Source organism: Drosophila suzukii, chromosome 2R (genome assembly GCF_043229965.1).
Source record: "Drosophila suzukii chromosome 2R, CBGP_Dsuzu_IsoJpt1.0, whole genome shotgun sequence".
In the NCBI taxonomy this organism is placed as follows: domain Eukaryota; kingdom Metazoa; phylum Arthropoda; class Insecta; order Diptera; family Drosophilidae; genus Drosophila; species Drosophila suzukii.
The window spans coordinates 12,506,599-12,528,712 of record NC_092081.1 but is presented as its reverse complement, the minus strand read 5'-3'; the positions used below and the strand labels follow the sequence as shown (position 1 = coordinate 12,528,712).

At 38.9% G+C, this 22,114-nt stretch overlaps 1 protein-coding gene across 1 annotated transcript; it reads right to left on the bottom strand.

Moving 5' to 3' along the window:
• Positions 1-3,236: 3,236 nt before the first annotated feature.
• Positions 3,237-4,949, bottom strand: LOC108017889 (protein crossbronx-like). The gene is made up of 2 exons (XM_017085058.3): positions 4,809-4,949; positions 3,237-4,247 (listed from the first exon to the last, which is right to left on the bottom strand). Exon 2 carries the CDS (start codon positions 4,112-4,114, stop codon positions 3,329-3,331), a length of 786 nt encoding a protein of 261 aa, XP_016940547.3. The 5' UTR covers positions 4,115-4,247; positions 4,809-4,949; the 3' UTR covers positions 3,237-3,328.
• Between the last annotated feature and the right edge of the window lie 17,165 nt (positions 4,950-22,114).

The following is a 22,114-nucleotide window of genomic DNA, read 5'->3' as shown; positions in this document are numbered from 1 at the left end:
TTAATGCATTTATGATTACTCTAAAATAAAATACCTAATGACCCATAATAATACAATATATTGAGTTCTTATATTATGAGTGTCCAATAATTATTTAAGAGCAGAGCCGCCCAGACTTGACAGATCCCAAAAAGTTGAGACTCTTGGAAATTTTCTACTGCACAGAGAGAAATATTCAAGTACATTGTTCTTGAATTGAGAATATTTGTTCTTAAGAACCGTGTAAGTACATTTTGGGTTCAATGTTCTCAATATAAAAACAAAAGGGTAAGAAGAAAAAAGTAAAATTAAGTACTGACTGGCATAATAGTTTAGTTGTTAGGATAAACAATGTAAATAACGCCAATTAGGCTTGATTCAAGCACATTGAAAATATTTTCAACTCAAAAATGTAGATCTATTTTAAAGAACTCAACTCAAATGCGAATGTCAGAATTCATTCTGTGTATTATTTCTTTAAATATGACGCAATAAAAAATGTATATTTCATGAAAACAGTACCCTAACTTGACTATTTTACAAAGTATTATTTTAAAACCATATTTTTCATCATGTAGTCTCTCTCATTTATTGGAATAACAAAAAATCCTTTAATGTAATAGAAAATCTAAATATAAAATGTAAATTTTTCTGTAGGCAATAAACATGCTCAACGTTTTCCCATTTTGCAGCAATCAGCACCACTGTGCAGTGACGTCTGGCAGTCTTGTCCGTCCGCCTTACCTGTTGGCGCAATTGAACTTGAATACGCTTCGGCAGCGGCGTTTTAGTTTAGTTAGCCCGCCAACTTGTCAGACAAACGAATGCGGAGCTAACGAACCCACAACCACCCGGCGACACCCCCATCCCAACACCATCCCATCCGTATCCCCAACCTCCTCTATACCATCTGCAGACCAGGCCGATCCGATGATCATTGTCGCATTCGCATCCGCCACGATGGTGGCAATTGTTTTGATGGCCGCTGATAACTGCAGCGGCGGGGGGCATGAAGATTCGATTCCACTCGATTCCACTGGGGACAGAGACCCCGAAAAACAAAAACCCGACAAAACGAAGTTCAATACAATGGGACCTCATATATATTTTGTCACCAGTCTGGAAACAGTTCTTTATGGCCTTTTAATTGAAGCTGAGACCATTAACATTGGCCAGGCTGTTCCAGCCCACGCGATGGAGCTTAAATTTATTACAACTTAATTGTTAGCGTTAACGTTGTTGTGTGCTGTTGTATCTGCTGTTCAGCTTACGAATATGTCTTAATTTTTGGCGTAACGCCCACTCAATAAAGGCATCCAATGAATGCTGGGCGGTTCCCCAAACCGGACGTGACTGAATTTGTGTATAGGACTATATTGCTGGAGGTGGTCTAGGTAATTAGTAGTCGAGTAGAAGATTCAAATAAAATGTGTGTAAATTTATAAAGTATATTGTCTGGAAAATAACATATGTTTTTTTATATTACATAAGATAAATCTCTAAAGGACCTGGTGAAATATTGATGAAGAGGATTTAACTTATTTTAGAAACTTTAGGACGGCCTGTTTATGATCGATTTAAGATGGAGATTACTGTATATCTAAGCTTTAAAAAGTTTATTTCTTTGGTGCAATTATTTTATGTTTTGTACCTGCTTCTAAGCTCAAAAACTTACAATATTATATCATGCAAAATAAATCTCTAATCTATTATTCCATTTGTCGCATTTCAACGCCCACGAATTTTCCTTTTGGAGAAAGCGCTAGTCGCACATGTCTTACTCCCCCTAGATGGTAAAGTGGGATTTGGAGAGGATTTCTTCCCAGGCAATTAGTTCAAATGCAGTGTGCGACTGTGATATAGTCGCCCACTTAGTAGGCCCGCTAGCGAAATGGCCTAAAATATGGCTGCCAACTAACGTCCATAATTTCATGAGCAATTTTGGGAGCCACCAGGAGGAAAGAGCAGGGGCTGAATGGAGGATCGGAGGATCGGAGGAAGGAAAACAGCTCGCATGGCCACGGACGATGTTGCTGGCAAAGTGCAGTGATAAATCAGATTGTCACTTTTGTATATTTGCGCCAACTGACGACCCCATCTCCCTTGAAACTGAGTTGCATGCATGCGAAAGCAGGCTTTTGATGCGTTCATGCACACCAGGGGGCATACAAATATAATGTAATATAATTTTAAAAATATTCTGACTTACCTATTAAGAAACTCCCTTCAAGTATAAAAAAAATAATTCCGAATTGCATTTAAATTCAGTAAGATAGTAGTTTTCTAAAGTATTTCAACTGTGGCCGATTCCTCACAGTACCCTAAGTCTTAAACTTATGGCTACAGTGTACAATAAAGAAATAAACAAAATATAGTGTTAATAATTAAAAAAAAATTTTTTCTAAAAATTAACTAAAATCCTAATGAATAGTCCAACTAAAAGTAAAAGTAAAAAGTAGTGCTATTATTTCGAAAACCACTGTATTGCATGCCAGCGACTGTCTTAAAGTGCATTCGCCACAGGGAAGGGAGAAAAAGGCGGGAGAACAGGAATGCATTTCACTTTGCCAATGGGCCACGAGTCATAATTATTATTATTTTGATTATTGCACCTGAAAGATGACATTATTAACATCGCTAATGTGGCGAAACGGGGACGCGAAATATGTATGTACAATGAGCATACTTGAATTAGTGATTCACTGGGAGAAATTAAACTCGAAACTGAATATTTCCTTCTTGTGGCTAAAATAATTTGTAAAATTTGATACAATAAGTGGCCAATTACTGAAATGGTTTTCTAGTGCCCTCATCCCGGATAGAATTTCTGTGCAACAAAGTCAAACAATGGAAAAACAGATAATTAAATGCATTAATTGACACAAGAACAATGCTGTCTAAAACATACACTTTTTAACATTAGTTAAATATTTAAATAAATGATTGTTGTTCTGCACTTTTGTGTAGTTAATTGCAACTTTATAGAACTTCTATTTAGATAATGTCGTAAAAAGCGCATCCGGAGTCACTTTAAGTAAGTGTTGACCAACACTACAAATTCTCTATACTTAAGAGGTTTTACACTAATTATTTTATAAGCCATTTTCGTTTATATTTGATTTAATAATTAAAATTTCATTTTGACAGAGAAATACAACCACATTGGATTGAAGTTCAGGTAAAAAATTCAAAAGTTAGCCAAGGAAGCTTTCCCTTGAATCAAGACTGAAGTTATTACTGGCTCTAATTATAGACTGTTTTTTACTTTCTGAAAAATAATATTTTTTTTATTTTATTAATATAAAAACAAATGTTTATGTGATATGTATGTAAATGCTTCTCCATTTAGCTACTGGCCTTCTACAACCTCTTCACGCCGGGATTCCGGTATCTGCCCAAGGTGGAGCTTCTCCTCCTCGTCCAGCTGCCTTGAGGAATCGATGTGTCCCAGATACTCCGACGGCTGTGAGCAATCCATTGAAGTGGCCTCCTTCCAGCAGGGACTCTTCAGCTGGTCCATAAACTTCACATGCCGATCCGCACAATAGGGCTCCACGATGATATAGTGGGGATCATCCGTCTTTGGTCGGTCGTACATGAGAAGTCGCGAGGAAATGGCCTGTTCCTGGACACGTTTGATGTACTCTGGCCGACTCTTGGCCAGCATGTTCAAGGCCTCCATGTTGTTGACCTCATCCAGGACGACGAGATCGCCGGCGGAAGATTGTCCGGTACAGATACTGCCCTCGGGATCGGCAAAGATGGCCTGGATGTACCGCAGCAAATGCCAGATATGGTGTTGATCCTTGCGCCACTCCTTGAAAACAGGTGTGAGATCGAGGGTTCTGTTCTGCGGACAGATGTGCGGATGCAGAATGACTGTCGAGAAGACTACGGTGGGCAGGATGACATCATCTGGGAAATTTTCCGGCAGCAGAATGGAGAAGCGGAAGACGCTGCCCGCATAGATTCCACTGTGCACGAATATCACGCCGAACCAGTGCAGTCCACAGGCATAACTAGGAATGGCGTAGATGTTCTTCAACTCGTCCTTCACCAGATTGTACTCGGCCAGGATCTGGTAGCCCTGACGTATGAGGGCCATCCTCGGGTTGGTTCCCGTGGAATACCACATGGTGATCGCACGGCTTGGCAATAACACAAGATGGTGGCTCAAGCTCCACCAAAGATATAAGCCGTGAGAACTCAAAATTTGGAAGAGCTTGTGGAATCTTGCGGAGCGAGCGGTTGTGTAAGTGATAAAAGGCCTAGAAATGGATTGAAATACGAAAAACTACATTTTTTGACAATAAAATCTTAAACTATGGACATGGAGTCACCGTTTTCTATCTAAAAATGATTATTACCTAAAAACATTTATTGCAAATAAGTGTCTTTTAAAAATGGAGTCGAATAAAATGAAATCGCATTAATAAATCAGTTCCAAAAAAAATACAATTATAAATATTTGGATTGGATATTAAATCATAACTATCATTGTTTTGATCACATATTCAATTATACGATCCGTTTATACATATCGTACATTGTCCGGTTAATAGAAATATATGCATATATTTGAAATTTCAAAATATCATTAATTTGATCAAACTTTATGTATTACTTAATTATTTCAAAACCCAATGACAGATACCAGTGTACTTTTTCCAAAAATATATGTATGAAAACTTACATTTATGCCGCATGTCTACTTACTGCAAAACAACACACAATCGGAAAACGGGAATTGTCCGCAGAGACCTCAAAAAACTATGTATGTCCAGTCACAACTACATAAGCCCCCATCGAGGAGGGGAGGCGGGAATTACCTGCAGATGGGACTGGAACTGGGGATCTGGAACTGGTACTCAGCGGCATATTCAATAATGTCAAGTGTAATAATTTTGCGAATAGCAGATACACGCAGAAACCGAGCCCGCAGCCTTGGGGAGTTGGGGATTTGGCGGCCTGGAGAACTCGAGAACCGCAGAACTGGGGATCTGGAGACGGGGCTTAGACCGCATCGCATGTGTGAGTGCGGATTTTTGATTTATTGTCGCCATGATGCTCTGATGTACGGTTCTTTCACGCACTGGCAACATAATGTGGCATTATAATGTCGCATGTTCTGGCCGTGTGAGCCGGTGTTTTGGGTCTGCGTCCGTGTGATTTGTTATGAATTTATTATGTGACGGAAGTGGCTTTGGCATGGCTTTGCCAACTCGGTCTGAACTGGTCAAACAGGCCAAAATGTGTGCATGCCGGTGACGACGCCGATGGGCGCAGCTGCTAATTGGCGACGCGTCGCTCACCTTTCCTAGCCAAGAAACCACTCTTGGCAGAAGAAGGAAATAACTTTTGATATTTTTGGCACTTTAACACGATGCTTGTTTTGACCTGGAAGAGGGTACTCTTATTAGAAAGGACATATACCATTTTTGAAAACCTACAACTGTTTTAGCAGACTCAAAAAGTATATATCGCTTCGGTCAAACGATCAATTTATTCTAATAAAATTGACTGAGTTGGCAAGGAGTTTTCTTATAACATATATGAAAATTTAAAACACAATTGTATCTTTCATATGTAATTTCAAGGCATTTTTAGAAGATTTTTTCCCAATAACTGGACGGTCTTACTTTATCCTATGAATCCTAATTGTATTCTGTACATATGACATTAAAAACAGTCCTATCTATACAAAATATACACACCCAAAAATATATCAGACCCTAAGAGTATTTTCAGTTTCGGTCTTCAAGTCATAACCCTTTCTTTCCTTTTCTTTTTATTTATTCTTCTTTAAGGAATCATATCCAAAACACTCACAACAAAGACGGACAGACAACGAGGCTTCCTTGATAAGTTCAGCCCAGAAAAGGGAATGAAACGAATGCATAAATGAAAAGATAAGGGAATTGCCAAAAATAATGAACGGAAATAAAATTTGGTGTTGCGGTGCTACAACTCATTAAAAATTATACCGCGATATGAGGCGATATGATACGTTATGATTTGCGACTGTGGAACCGCGAGACTTTCTTTATTTCTTTCGCCTCGAATGGAATACAACTTACCTGGTGGTTAACGTTAACGCCAGTTGTCAGGGGGCTCTGACATGGGTGCAACACCCAGGCGTGGAAGGGGTTTCGTGGCCAACTCATTTTCACCTACAATAACCCTGGGTGACACCCAGAAAAATATATAGTAAGTGTTAATATTTGTACTTTAGCCAAATAAAATATAGTAATATTAGAGTTGTTATTAAATTAAGCATATGAACTAGTTTTAAATTTTCAAACTAGCAAGTTAATGTGTAAACTAAGTAAAGAACAAGTTAAGCTATTTAATAAATTAATGTATTGATTATAAAAAAAATTTTTTTCTCGGGGTGCACGTTACCCATGTCAGAGTGTTTGGCCCCAGGCAATTGCTAATATGTGCCCCGATTCCGGGGATTGCACCTGTGGGGGATAGGGATACCAGTGCCTGTCACCTGGACCGACCTGTCGACCGACCACGGGTCCAGCATTCAATTTCGGATTTCATTCCAGCTCGAACTCATATGCGGGCAGCAATTTCTCCGCCTTGCTGCCTGTCCTTCTTATCAGCTTTCTTCATTTATGCTGCATTGCCTTTCGGGATCGAAAAAAAAAATACCGGGACTGGACAGAATCCAGAACCCATCCCGATTTTGAGGTCCGGCATTTGTAATACGGTGGCATATAACACTTAAGTGCCTGTTGTTGTTTTATAAGATAAACTCTTGCGGGGCCCACATACGGCCACTTTGGTGGAGAAACGGCGGATAAGGCGATGCCAATTTCATTTACTGGCACTTTCATTAACCAACGCGAACAGCCCATACCCCATTCCAAATAAATGAAAAAAAGGAACTGCATCAAAGTCGAATAAAATAAACGAATTGGCGTGTTTTAAAGTTCTCGCTGAAAGTTGCGGGTTGGCCACAAATGTTTGCACTTCCCGCAATGGAGGGAGGAAATTCTGGGAAATGTACTCAAATTAAATGGGTTTGTATTTCAGATTCAGCGATTGCTATCAATCAGTTATATTCAGGGAAAGCTCAAGAGTGTAGGTACTCAACAGAAATCGGTGAAGGCAGTGGGAACTGAGCAAGGAATTGCATTGACAGGAACTTTGATTTCAAGAAGTGTTCCTTTTTTTATTATTATTACCTCTCTTAAACATTGTTTACACCGTTTAGACAAGCTTTGTAACATAATGAAGTCAGTGGCGGATCAAGAATTTTGTTGTGAGGGGTATATAAAAAAAATTTTGAATAAAATGCATACTACATATACTTTTAAACCCGAGTGGGGGGATCTATCCCCAAAACCTCCCGTGGACCCGGTCATGAATGAGGTACATACCTCTGATATAATATAAAATCTAAATTTAATAATATTAATAGTCCACAGAAAGATTTCCTACGTTCTCATCTGAGTTGAAAATGTGCTTTAAAATAGAATGGCATTTTTAAAGTTGAAAAATTTTTAATGTCCTTGAATCATTGGCTACATTCACATTGTTTATCTCAACAAGTAAACTATTAGTCCAGTAAGTAGTGTATTCTTATTAAAATGTTGTTAGATAAACTCAATTGAACTTTTTTCTTCTCACCATTTTGTTCTGATATTAAGAACATTGTACACAATGAACTTACACGGTTTTTAAGAACAAATGTTCTTAATTCAAGAGCAATGTACATGAATATTTCTCTTTGTGTTATAATGCTAATTGGTTCCTTTTAATTTATGTAGATAGATAATAAAAGTATCGTTGCTTAGCTTTTCTTAATATAAAAGTAATTTAACAAGAAGCAAAGAGTCATTTACTATTTTTACGGTTCAGCTGGCTTAAAAGATATGAAAGTAGCACAAAGTCAACCAGCAAACATCAGGAACCCTAATATTTTGTCAAAACCAAAATATTCTTCCTAAAATCAGGTAAAACGATTAATTGCAATTGCCTTTTACTTGACTTCTCTGAGCAATATACAACCTTTTAAATCTGAGGACCGAGCACTTGAAAACTTTCCTTCCATTATGAGTTATGAGCATGCAACTAATCTTTATTGCATGTTGTGGCATACTTTCAGGCGGTGTCATAAATAGTCCCAAACTTAAAACCAATGTGTGGAAATGTGAATTATTATTGCATTGCCATTACTGATTTATGCGAAAAGTGTGTGGTGGCAAGGTGGGTAGGAAAATGAGAGGATGGCAGTGGTGGTCAAATGCAGTCCCAGACTGTGAACTGCACTGTGTGTGGCTTATTCAAATTCAAATTAGATTATATGCAAACACCGGCCACTCTTTCACTTGCCGTTCTTTATTATTATATAGGAATGCCGGCCGAAAAGAGCAAAAACAGCAAACGACGCGGACCGACGGTCTACTAATATTTGCATAATCGCAGGCAACTCAAACCAAACCGAACCGAGCTGAGCTGAGCTGGCCAACATGCGGCAAAGCAATTATTTCTTTAAAAATAAATTGCATGCACAATTGGTAGCAATAGCAATTGCAGCGGCAGTTGGAACAACAAAATACCCACGGAGGATGAGGACCACCAGAGAATGGATCCAACGAATCGCAGTCGGAATCTGGCCGAATGCAGGTCCCGTCGACGACGACGACGACGACGTCGACGAATTTGGTCAAAACTTCTTTTTTGTGGCCAAGAAGAAGGAGGAGGATGACGAGGAGTAGGGGGAGGAGGCGTGGCAGCTCAGCTCGTTTTTTGCGATTTGTGTGTACGCCCCATTCGTTTATTTGCATATCGATTTGGAGTTTTTAGTCCAAACAGAACCTATTGGTCTTTCCTACATCACTCCGGCCAAGAGTTTCCCCTAAAAATACTTGGCATGATTTTATTTGCCCACAAACAATTGCATAATTGAACAGCTTCCCCAGTCTTTTGGCCAAGCATTTAGCCCCGGGCCTCAGGCTCATAAATAGACGCCCTGGAACTCAAGTGCAAATTCAATTTTTATAGCACACTTATTTAATCTCCGGAGCAATCTCTCGATGGGTGACATAATGCCAGGCGATCTGCTCGATAAGCACGTGCCTTTAGCCCGTTTCCATCAAGTAAGCTCTTAGTTGGTCGGAATGTCGATGGGTGCAATAGTCTTAATTCGCCGAACGACCTAAATTCTTGGTAAAAGTTTTCGGGCAGTCACGTAGCCATAACGCGTTGGTAAGTCCGTTGTTGTTGCAGGAAAATTGAAAACTTTTGTGGCCCGAAAGTGTGCCCCTCAAACTTGGCATATGCGCCATAAGTCACTAAACCGTTTAGAACTTTCAAGTACCTATGGTTTTAATAACTTTTAAGAATCTCAATTGTTTTTTTAATTTTTTCCATTTGTGATTTGATATCCATTTAAGTTATATTTTTTTTCTTTCAATTTATTATTGCCTTAAGGTCTTTTAGATATGTACTTGATTTACTTGATACACCCAAGCTAAATTTAATGATTTTGGATAATAATACACTTGAACTTCTTTCATCGTTTTGTCAATTTAAAAATGTATATTACATATACTTTGAGCTTAATACGCTTATCAATATTTATTTTGCTGAAGGAGCAGTGTTTTCTCAAATAAGACAAAGTCTAATATCATTTTGAAACATTATTTTTTTAGTTTTCAGCATGACTTCATCAAAACGTGCGATTCTCAAGAACTTCAAGCAATTACTTGGGTAATTTCTGTACCTTTATACTAAACAACTTGTAAAAATGCAAACTTATTTTTGTCATTTATTAAAACATAAAAAAGCTCTTCACTTATAGCTTGTTGATTACAACTTTTAAGCATTTTGTTTTTAATTGCGGGCAAATAAGATACAGATTTGTATGATATATATCATAAATTATATTATATGACATATCAGTTCTCTAGAACCCTTTTATAAGTTTAGCTTGGTTTATTCTTCGCCTGAATAAGCCTGACTAAAATTAGGGTGTCCAATATTTCCCTATCCTAGAACGTCAGACTTTTCCAACTGCCTCGGGGAATAATTAAAATTTTCACAAGAGCCTCGCTCCTCCCTCCTGTTTTTTGGCTTTCAGTTTTTTCGTTCGCCTTGTTAGCCACATAGTCAGCCCTTTGACCAGTCAACTCTGAAAGGGTGAAGCCCTCCAAGTCAGTCACTCTCATTATGTCCGCTCGCTTTATCATGTTCCTTGTTGACATTCGCGCAGACACAAATGAAGCAATTTTCCTGACATGCAAAACGTGCAACAGTTGCGACTGTTGCAAATGGGAATTGGAGCAACTGTTGCCGCAGTTAATTTTCGTATATTTAATTCGCTTTAAATTATTGTAGAGCGGCCATGACGTTGGTAGCTGGCCGCTCTTTGATGTGCGCCCCGTCACCCATCGCCTCATCACCCGTTAGCCATTAACCATTACCTATTGGCCGGGCCAAGAGACGAGACGCCAAAGGTAAGGCCAGCAAAAAGGAGCAGTCTCGAGCTCGAAACTCCAACTCCAACTCCAAGATCCAACTCCAAGCTCTATCCAAGCTCCAGCTCCAATGATCCATCTGTGCAATTTGCAAGGCAAATCAAAGGCTTAATGAATTCATTTCAATTAAACAAACAAAAAGCGAATCAAACCACAACCGCATCAACGGCGATAGACAGTTTGCATTAATAAATCGTTTAGCTGGGAGCTCCGTTTCGTATATCTCCGGGCCAATCCATTTGAACTTGGCATTTGTGGTCGGAGTGGAGTGGAGTGCGCAAAAAGCGGTACAAAGAATCTGGTATTAATTGATTCTGATCTTTGAAGTTCGGCCCATGCAGCTGCCAACAGAAGAATGGGGCTTAAAAGGTTACGGCTCTTGTAAATTGTGTCTTCTTTTTAATGAGCTAGTCGAACTAATACAAGAATTAGTGCTAGCAATTAACCTGATAATCTTGATTAATTATTGTGAATTGTAGTCCTTAAATACACAACATTTAATATTTACTTACTTAATATACAATATTTTATGTCTTTCCTATCACTACAGAAATATTTATCGATAAAAATGTATTATAAATACTAATATGAATTTTTTAAAGATTTCTGGGAGTCCCTGATTGACTTAATAAGCAAACAATAATCTTCTTTTTCCGAGAATTCCGTTTGCACATTGTTTATTTCCCCACATTCCAGAAGGTATTTATAAACAGCTTAAGTTTATTAATGGAGTCATTAACCCAGGACTTTCGCATTGTTCCCCTATCTATCCTATAACCAACGAAATATTTTATGTTAAATTATGTATCTTTAGTATAATTTTTAATTTTTCACATTGTACTGGAAGTAGCCTGATTGTGTTTATGTTTATTATGTTTAATTTCTGCACATTCCGGTAAGTTTATGTATGGGGTACTTCCCCCATTATTTTCGGATTGCTTCCCTGTCTATCCTATAACCACCGAAATATTTTATGTTAAATCATGTATCCCACTTATTATTTTAATACATTTTTTTACTCATTCCTGGAAATCGCCTGAATGATTTCATTTTCGACTTGCACATTTTACAACCCGCCAATAAATCGATTATGTTTATTTTCCACAAATTCCGGACTGTATTTACAAACAGCTTAAGTTTATGCATGGGGTCAGTCACCCAAGACTTTCGGATTGCTCCCCTTTTTTGGGAAGCGACCGACAGCCGCATGGCTGATAAGCCTTAAGCTGCTTAATCGATGACCAGAGAGTTGTCAAAAATAATTCACAGGCCGCGGCAGCGACTGAAAGGTAAATAAAAATACAGGAAGACAGCCCGGCGTATACGTAATGTTATCAGGCCAGCAGATCTACCCTTTGGTGCTGCCTTAATGCTCCCTGGAAAGGAAGAAGGGGGCCTCCGAGGAGCGGAATCCCATCGGATGGCCAAATCAGAGTCTCCTGGTCGCGGGGCCCTTACATGAGAAATATTTTAGCGTACAATGCAAAAATGGTAGCAGCTTCGCAGCGTTTCCTTATCAGTTGCAACTCCGCTGACGGATGCTCCCAAAATCGAAAAAAAGACGAAAAACAACGAAATAAATACAGCTGAAATGGGGAAAAAAAGGAAACAAAGGCTGAGGTGGAGCTGAGATAATGCCACAATGAAGACAGCATAACGCGCCGCTGTTGAAAAATCGGTGCTCGAGCCTGACCAGCAGCATCTGCAGATGGAGAGGATGCGTCCTCATCAAGATAAACGAGCGTGCGCCCCGGTCTTCTGAATTGGCTGGCCCTATATACATATATATATTTATAAATATCTGATGTATCGCCCAGCCACCGGTAAGCCGAAAATCAAAGCTATAATAATGCATAAGTAATTTGCAGCAGCGGCAATCGAAAAAAGCCATCACAACCGAGAAGCTCGTGCCATGGCTCTTTGTCTTGACAACAGTTAATCAAAATCTTGAGGAACAGGGCCAAGACAACTCAAGCACACAGCCTTCTTCAGCTCCTTCTCCACCTGGGGCAGTTATTTATTAACTGGCGAGCATTTATCGCCACATCGTTGAGAACCTGAGAGGAAGCCGCCCATATTTAAAGGAATCGTAATCAGAGCAGTTGAAAGGGGTTCTTATGTCATTTAAAATTTAGTGGAAATATATAGGTATTAAGCTGATACTCAAAATGAAAATCACATTTATTTTCAGTTTAATGACTTTAAATAAAGATATACATTAAACATTTTATACTAAATCGATCTGATGATAAAAAGTATTTAGCCGTAGTCTAACAAATCAGTAGGGTTTTGAAATAACTTTTACATAATATTTTAGATGTTTAAAAGTATGCAACATTATCTTAAATCGCAGAAGTACAAAGAATTCATTCAAAGGTGTGACTGTCTATTATTCAGCACTTCTTTTTCGACACCTAAACTAACATTCAAAAGTAATAAACAAACACTAGGGTTTTGAAATAAATTTTAACATAATATTTTTGGTGTTTAAAAGTATGCAACATTTTCTTAAAACCTAGAAGTACAATGAATTCATTCCAAAGTAAGAACATCTCTTAATCATTGTATACCTTTAGACACCAACATTTAACTTTAAAACCCTAGTGACTTATATAGCAGTCCTCATCAATAAAATATATTACCATAACTCAAACATTATGAAATGTTTTTGAGTACTGCATTGTTTTTTTTTAATTATCTATCTAATCTCAACATTTCTCAAACATTATTCAATATATTTAATTATCTTTCTGAGTTTTAAAAAAATTAAATACATTTTCCCTGAGCCTTCTTAATTACCCAAAAAATAGTTTTAATTGATCGGTGCAAAATAAGGAAACTAACTTGCATCGATTGCTAAGTGCTACAGCAAATTCCTGGGCCCCAAACTCTGCTTTTTCGCTCGCCACCTTGTGAAGACCGCGGGCCAACACTAACTGGCCCAACAAGTTCAACAAAAGGCATCGCAGCACAATGGCCCAGGCCCGAGGTGCAGTCAAATCCAGTCCCAGCATAGGGCCAAATCCAAACAATGCCACTCGGCTTGTAAAAACACAGGGGAGCACACACAGTGGCCGAACCTGCGGACACTGAACTAGATTTTCATTGCCATAAAAAAAGGAATTAAGCCAAGAAAACGGCAGGAAAAAAATGAAATCAGGAAGTGTATTATATAATTTTATAGATACTAAACTCAACTTTGACACAAATCGGCTGAGTGCGGTCTGTAAACATGACATTTGCTGTACACGAATCCAGCCAGGAGTCGCAACAACTTGGCCAAGATGCCGCTGGCTCGTTTGGACCGCTTCTTTAGAGGAGCTGCAGTTGCCGGGTGATGCTTATCGCAAAACGTTCAATTATTTTATTTGGTGCAGATGTGGCCGGCGATAAAAGTGCCTGATAGCAACGGCATCGACATCGACATCGCCAATGGACCGCAGCTTCTCTGGGTTCAGTAGCACCAGGAACGGGCCAAGTTAAGGCCGCACTTGGTAGCTGGGATCTGGGAGCTGGTAGCTGGAGATCTGCAGAGCTCAGTTGGCCCTGCTTTGTATATGAGGTTCAATTAAAATCAGTAGAGGCCAGCGGAAAAAGCAGCTAAATAATTGACACAAGAAAGCAAAGCCGCAAATTTGCCGATCCGCAGCAGGAGCAGCAGGAAAAAATGTGTCATCCGATAAATGTCCGTGTTGATGGTCAGCCTCATAAAGTGGTCTAAGCTAAAGGCCACAAAACGAAGGGGGAACCACAAGTTACTATGAGAAAATAAAAGAAAAGAAAGACCATTTCGCTCGAGGGAAATGGTCTTAAATATGTCTGACACAATATTCCATTGTGTGTATCGTATACGGGTTCAAAACACCATTTAGTAAGGTCAGCTATTGTATGTTTTATTTATTTACCTTATAGTATGAAGCTTATACTCATTTCGCCTTGTAGATAAATTCTAAGAGTGTTTGCATCAGATATCAGGCTTAATCGCAACTGAGTATATGGATCTAAATTGCACATACTCTAAGTTTAAGTTGGTCCTGCAGCTTAACTATATGGAATATATTTTTCAACATAAAGATTTGGCTAAAGTCGTAAAAAGTATGGCATTGCTAAATATAAGAAGTCTTAAAGAGTAAAATGATAAAAATGATAAATTGATAAAATGTGGTAAATTGGAATTAATATACATTGTAGCATACTTTTAAACACCTTACAGAACAACATGAACATTTTTACAATTTCTGTGGCAATCTCTAAATTCTAAATTCCGAAAAATATATTTGTAAAAAATATTTCTAATATTTAATGAGAAATATTTTACCATGATGTCTTAGCCAAAAACGCAACTCAATCACCTGTGAAAAATCATATAATTGTAGCATACTTTTAAACACTTTTATAAGGGAGAGAAAATCCCTTCAAACTTGTGTGGCACCATTTAAATTCTGTAAAATTTCACTTGTTTCAATAATTTCTTTGTGACAATGGAAAACATTTACCATGGTGTCATAACAAAAACCACAACTTAAATATCACCTGTTTAATATTGTATGTATTGTAGCATACTTTTAAACACCTTTATAATTGGCATGGCCCTTTATATTCTATAAAGCCACATTTGTTTAAATTACTACTTTTAGATAATGGGATAATATTATGTATGATGTCCTAACACAAAACACAACTCAATTATCCCCTTTTTAAATTAAAATGAAGTCAAACGAAGCTGAAACGCAAATATTGACTATGGGCTCTTTAAGACAAGACTTTGGCCAAAGCAGCAATGAGCGGGGCTGTTTACTAGCTGTTTGCTGCAGTTGGCAGCAAAAGTTACAATTAAAATTGTTGAAGCGCAGCGAAGTGCTGACCAGAAGCCAACTGGCCCCGTCGAAAAGCCAAAGCGGATGTTGTGGGCAGTGCTGGCAATTCGTTTGCTATTGTTGGTTGTGCTTGCAATTAAAATTATTCCGTTTGAGCTATTGATGATGAAGAAGCCCTCCCCCCGAAAGAGGGCACAAAGTTGTTGGCCTGGTACAAAAGCGGAAGCGGAAAGTGTGCCATTATGCGACAGCTCGATTTAGTTATCTAACAGGGCCAGAACTGAACTAAGCTCAAACCGACCGGCTGTGGCCAAAAGTTCGCAGAGTGTGTGCTATATCAAGTTGAAGTCTTTCGGTTGCGGCAACAACCCCAACTGGACCAAAAAACTCTATGTGGGGCTGGGAACCACAGCAAGTTGGAGTGCCAATGGTTTTTTAATTCACGCTCCGTGCTGAAAACTTTGCACGCGGAACGGCTAAATCAAATCCAATTTGCAATCAAATGCAAATTGCCATTAGATTAGTTTATTTGTGGCAGCCACCGAGACACGCGGAATCCATCCTGTCATCTGTCGCGAAGCAGTGGCAGGTTTTTCCCGCATCCAAAGCTGAATTATATGCGCCCAGCCCGTTGAGGTGGAGATGCTATACAAAAAAAAAAGTAAAAGAAATAAAAGGGCAACGCAGTTAATAACAAAGTGACGGAATATGCGACAGCAGCTGTCGCCCTGGCAAACAGCTTTCAAATGCCAAAAGGTATGCCAGAAAGACACTGCCAGCAGTCATGTCACTACCAAGGAGTCACTACCCCAGGCACTCTTGAATTGAGTCTGATCAAATTAGGGTCCGTGGGGGGTGTGTTTGAGTGACGCTACGGCTGCGGATTTGGGCGTGACGGGGGCGGTGGGCGGCCAGGGGGCGTGGCTGGGGGTGTCCAACGAGTTAAGTGAGTTCTGACGCTTCCACCTCCATTCCAGGATCTTTCTAGGTGAAACAAAATATATCAAAGCTTGGGGTTGAAAAGGCGTAGATAAGCAATATCTTTTCTGATTCTGCATTTAGATACAATTGTATAATAAAATCATTTGTTGAAATATACAAAATAAGCGGGGAGATACCACTATGCATTGGTAACCACCAAACAAGTGCCTAAAAGTATGCAGTGTAAAATAGTTGGGCCTATTTTGTTCGTGAATTCTATAGAGACGAACGCAAAAGCCCTAGGATTATTTTAAAAAATGTCTGTTTTGTATCCACTTTTTTTATTGCTATTTACCTTAAGTGAGTTAAGTGAGTTCTAACGCTTCTACCTTCATTCTAGGAACTTTAATATGAAACAAAAATATATCAAAGTACAGGGTGGATATAAGATAAGAAATATATTACCATACTTTGCATTAAAATACACAAAGATCTGTTTGGAAAATATAATAAAAACGGCGATACCTCTATGGTTTGCAAACCACTTCAAAAGCGCCAGAAAGTATGCTGTAAAAAATTGCATGGCCCACATTTTCGCGAATTCTTTAGACGTAAAAGCATAAGCCCTATGAACATTTTTTACAAATCAACTTTTAGCCTTGCAATTTACCTGCAATCGACTTTATCTTTAACTTGAGTATTCAGAAATAATCTTTATTTTTTTGGACATGAAACTGGTAATAGTTCTATCCATCTTTATAACTTTACCAATATAGTTAAATCAAACAAAATCGAATATTAGACTAACTGAAGTTCAATATTGGTTACGAAATTTGCTTAGCCCCCATAAGTATCTGAAGAGGCACATTTTGCTCTTCGATCGCCTCCCCCCCATATTTTTTTTAGTGGTGGAACCGCTTAAGCAGCTGAGTCTTCTTTCGTCAGCCACCCACATTGACAGTTTTCAATTGTTTGCATTACATTTTAGCCACATTTATGCAGGGATTTCGAACGGGAGGAGGGGATAGGGATTCGGATCTGGATCTGGAGGCACCCAATGGTCTGGGTTGCCAGTTGCCAGTTGCCATATTCTGAGGTCGTATTTTCTGGCTTGTGCCCGCCTGTGTGTTATGCTTTACTTTTACTTCGATGCACACAAAAGGCCATGGAAAACTGTCATTGGCAAAATCTAAACAATAAGTTTGTTATTTTTGAGCAGAGCCAACGAACCGAAAGAGGCCCTCTGCTACTGCCACTTCTGCACTCCTCTCTGCGATAATGCCGCACCCTTGGAGGTTAGGCAATTTTCCTAGACTCTGGTTGACATAATTTTCACTTGGCCCATGTTTTCCCAGTGCTTTTGTTAGTTCCTCTGACGCAAGCCTAATTGATTTCAATTTTCCATTTTAAGGCAAACTTCCAGGCGAGCAGTTAATAGTGCTAATTTCTGCAATTGTTTGGCCAACATGCATTATTAGTTGCAGAAACAGAAAAAGCACTCCATAATCAATTTCGAAACAATTGTCCAACAATTTTCCATTTTCCACGCTACCCCAAAAAAACCAGAAGTTCTAAATACCAACCAATTCTGGGATGTTACGCAAAATTTACATATTTGACAGCCGTGTCATGGTCAGAAATGGAATAGTTTTCATTCTTCCTGGCTGTGACACTTTTGGCCCACACTTTTTGCGCAAATGTTTTGACAATTTGACTGGCAGTTGATTGGGTCGACATGCAAAATTATGGCCAAAAATTTCACACTGCACATGTCAAGCAATTAGATTCAAATTGTTTTTCATTTGCTTTATTAGATAATTGAAAAGGTTTATTAAAGAGTCATAGAAATGGCAATGTGTTGGAGAAGAGAGTGTTTCTAATTGCACAGGTAAGCTGGCGAAAATGATTGTTTGATTTCTTTTAGCCATTTCATATAACAATAAATAAGTAACTGATAAATGGATATAAAATGGTAAAGGAATTTGGATCAAAGCTGCCAAAATTGTGTTATAAATTATGTGTGTGTTTAATTTAGTCACGAAGAGAGATATTTTACCATCAAATTTATTAGATTCGCTGTCTAAGCTCGAATGGAATTTAATACTGGTCAGTTATTGCAGCCATAAAGAAAACAATTACTAGAAAAAATGTTGACAGCCATATTTAGTGCTCCTTGTTCATTTGCCCAACCATACCCATTGACCTTTCCCACCCACAACCCAAAAAAATAGGGAAACTCCCTCTTTGTATTTGACAACTACAATGGTTTTATTGGGACACCGTACTAAATTTATGCAACTCAATGTGCGATGCCAAATTATGTACACTTCATTTCGCGTACAATAAGGAAAGAAACACACGCCATATATTTCGCACTTTCCCCGGGAAGGAAACTCACATCAGGTGCAGACATTTGCCCGTTGACCTGAACTTGGGGGTCAGTTTATTGTTTACCTACTACACAACAACCATAATGGCCAAGAACTGTGGACGTGCCAATAGCTACATGGGGGGAAAATCCTGGGATCCCTTGGCTTGGTCTTATGCGAATACATAAACACATGCGAACTCGACAAATTCGACACAAATGTGAAAATGCGACAAGATTTATGCCAAAGTAATAAATATAAATGCGGTTTTGAGTAGAAAATAGAAACATAGGAGCATTTGGCTCACACAAAGGTGCGTTCACACATGGTACACCTAGTACATATAAGTATGTACTAATGCATATAGGTAGCTATGTATTCGGACGGACTGGGGCAGTAAATCATTGCGGTTGGGCTGGCAATTTATCGTACCGCCCCCCATCCATCTGGCCATATGTTACACGAGTGTAAATATTGAAATAACTTAAGGAAGTCGGCTTGGAATTCCTTGACTGGCCGACTGCTCGTGTGGACATCGAGGCGCCCCAATAAATCACACGAAAAGGAGCATTGAACGTAGTACCACCGGGCGCATACGTAATCTATTTGAAAACGGCATTGGCAAACAAAAATGCCACTCCAGCTGCCCTGTGTCGGGGAAAAAACGCAATTTTTATATTTTTTGGCTTACCAATCAGACTCTATTCCACCTCCACACCTCCTTTTTCGCATTTTTCTGGCCACGGCGACTTGCAAAAATATGCAAAATTTGCAGCTTTTCCGAATTTATGGTTATTTGTGTTGCACTCTTAATGCTATTGAACTTGCACTTAACAAATGGCATGGCGCCCAATCCGATTCACCCGCTTTGGATCCGCCCAGTTGCACTCCATTTAGACGATGAAATAAACGTTGCCCCCAACATCCTTTTCTTTCCGCACTCGCATCCATTTCTTTTTGTGTTTTTGGCTGTCTTTCAAAACATTTTAGTTACATTTTGTATATTGCATTTCAATATGCGTTTCTGATATGTGTCTGCCAATTGGAAAGCAAATGCAACAGAATAGCTTTCATGTTCGTATATAAAATATATCTGGCTTTTAGGGGTCCGGTCGTAGGTCAGTATTTAAATACTGATGCTTTAATAAAGAATTCTGTAAAGTGGTTGAGGTTTAGTAGTAAAATTTTATGAAGCACTTGTATGTTTTGAGTTTGGCATTTAAAAGTAAATCTCTAATTGACCAGCTTATGGTAAACTGAAATAGAGTTAAAATCGTTGGGAACTATAAGAATTATTGATAATTTTTATTGTTTGGCATTTGTTATATTTTTTACGATTTTCTCCTAATTTCTACCCTTTTTTTCATCAATTTCATCAATTAGAACCAGTTCACCGAGTTTTCCCAATAATCACTATATTGGTTTTTTAATGTACCCCATTTTTGTAAAAAAAAACATGTTTTTCCATTCCAAATGCACCAGTTACATTCTTGTATACTCATTCTTGGCTACTCAATCGTTTTCAAATTGTTTTTTCCTACGTAAATATAATAACCAAACTTAGTTTTGTTTTTTTAGAACACCCTCTTCCAGACATCCTCCGAACCACCCACTAATTAAAATCCATATGCGCCAGCTAACTGACAATAATTAGCACACAAATGCGTGCGAACAAACACACAATTAAAAGTGCATAAATATGCAAGAATTGTGCATGTTGGCAGAGGTCTTGCCATAATGCAACCGAACCCGATCCCGAACCCGGATCCAAACCCAAACCCCGGCTGGGTATAAAAACTAAAGGCATTATAATGTCAGGCTGGCTTTTATGCACACGTCAGGCTAATCGCTAGCACAAACACACCTCCATAAGGGCGGGATCCGGAGACCCCCCATAACCAGCCCCAGCCTAAAACCCATCTAAAACCCCGTGCTTGTGCAGGGCAAATAGAGCGAAACCATAATTGTTGTACTTGGCAACTTGAGTTCTCTCCTCGCTTTTTGTGTCGTAGTCAGCAGCCGCCGTTGGGGCCATGAAATATGAATAATGTCAGTCCCAGTACTAGTACCAAAACCAGTTCACAGTTCGCCAAAGGATGGTGCTGCATGTGCTCGGCAGTTTGATGTGCGTAGTATTTGCTAAACCCATTTAATAAACCCCCCCCCCCCTCCATTTCGTTCACTAATTTCGCTTAATTCGCTGCCAGCGGGTGGCTCTTCACAGGGGGATGATGATAGTTTGACTTGCAGAAGGTTTCGGTATTATTCTTAATGAAATGGGCGGCGTCACTTTCACAAGCTCGTAACTGCAAATTGGCCGTACTTTTCAGCCAACATCTCCGGTGACACGGACCACGGTTGATGAACAGGCGGAGGTATTTGCATTTAAGCCCTGGCAGTTAAATATTTGTGAAGCCACGTGATGGTAATTAAAACGCGTAGCCAAGTAAAAATGGCTTAGGTTGTGTGCTCGGCAAACCTGTTCTGCGATGATAAAAAGATTTGCTAGTGTCAAGGATAATCATTAAAAATGTTATGAGAATTCATTAGGGGGAAGTCGAGTTGGAAACACGAGAAAAGGATAGAGTGTAGAATTCACATCGATGCATATAAGAAACCCACCCTTGATAAAAAATAAAAAAAGTGCCTGTTCTTGACTAACGTGTGGCGTGTTAGTGAAAACACACGATTTACTGCATACATATCTCCATCCCTCTCGCACTCTCTAAGCTGAGTAACGGGTAACTGATAATATGGAGACCTACTAGCTCCCTAAAATATGCTCCTAACGAACACGTCCCCTTAGTGAGGAATAAAAAACTGGACAATTAAATATTGGTTTTTTCGCAGTATGCAATTAAATGTCGCCTGATCCATTGGGGCCACCCACAGGATGTCCGAGGTCGAGTAACCTGTCACGAAATGTCAGTCGGCGTGACCTGCTGCACCATTGGGAACCACATGTCAACGCTGATGCGAAAATTGTCAAGGGCGATTCCTTCGTTAACACACTGGATGGTGTAAATGTATACACAATGTATTATGCAAATTGCACATTAAGCTGAAAACTGCATTTTAATTATGTTTATAGGCTAGCACGCCCAATTTTTGCCAGCTAATAATTTCTTAATTAACCTAACAAATTTGGCTAAAAAGGTCAAAAGGACAAAGCACACGTTGGTCAATAAACTGTGGAAATTAGTTCAGTTAATTATTAAATTTGACTTTATTGAAATCACTTCAAAGAACAATCAAATCAACTGTTTACCAAATAAATAAACCATAATGCTGCTATAAAAACAAACTTCTGAAGTAGAGGTTCATTCTCAATTGAGAGAAACTAAAATAGCCCACTCATTGGCAACTGAAAAATCATTCAACGATAATTACTTAATGGCTTAAAATTATCCCATTGAACGCCACGTAAATTTAACGAGCTGCAATGCCGTTTCGAAGGACGCCTCCATAAAAACCGCACTCATAACCTCAATCGATTTATATGTACATATTTGTCTTTTGTGAGCAAACGTCAGGT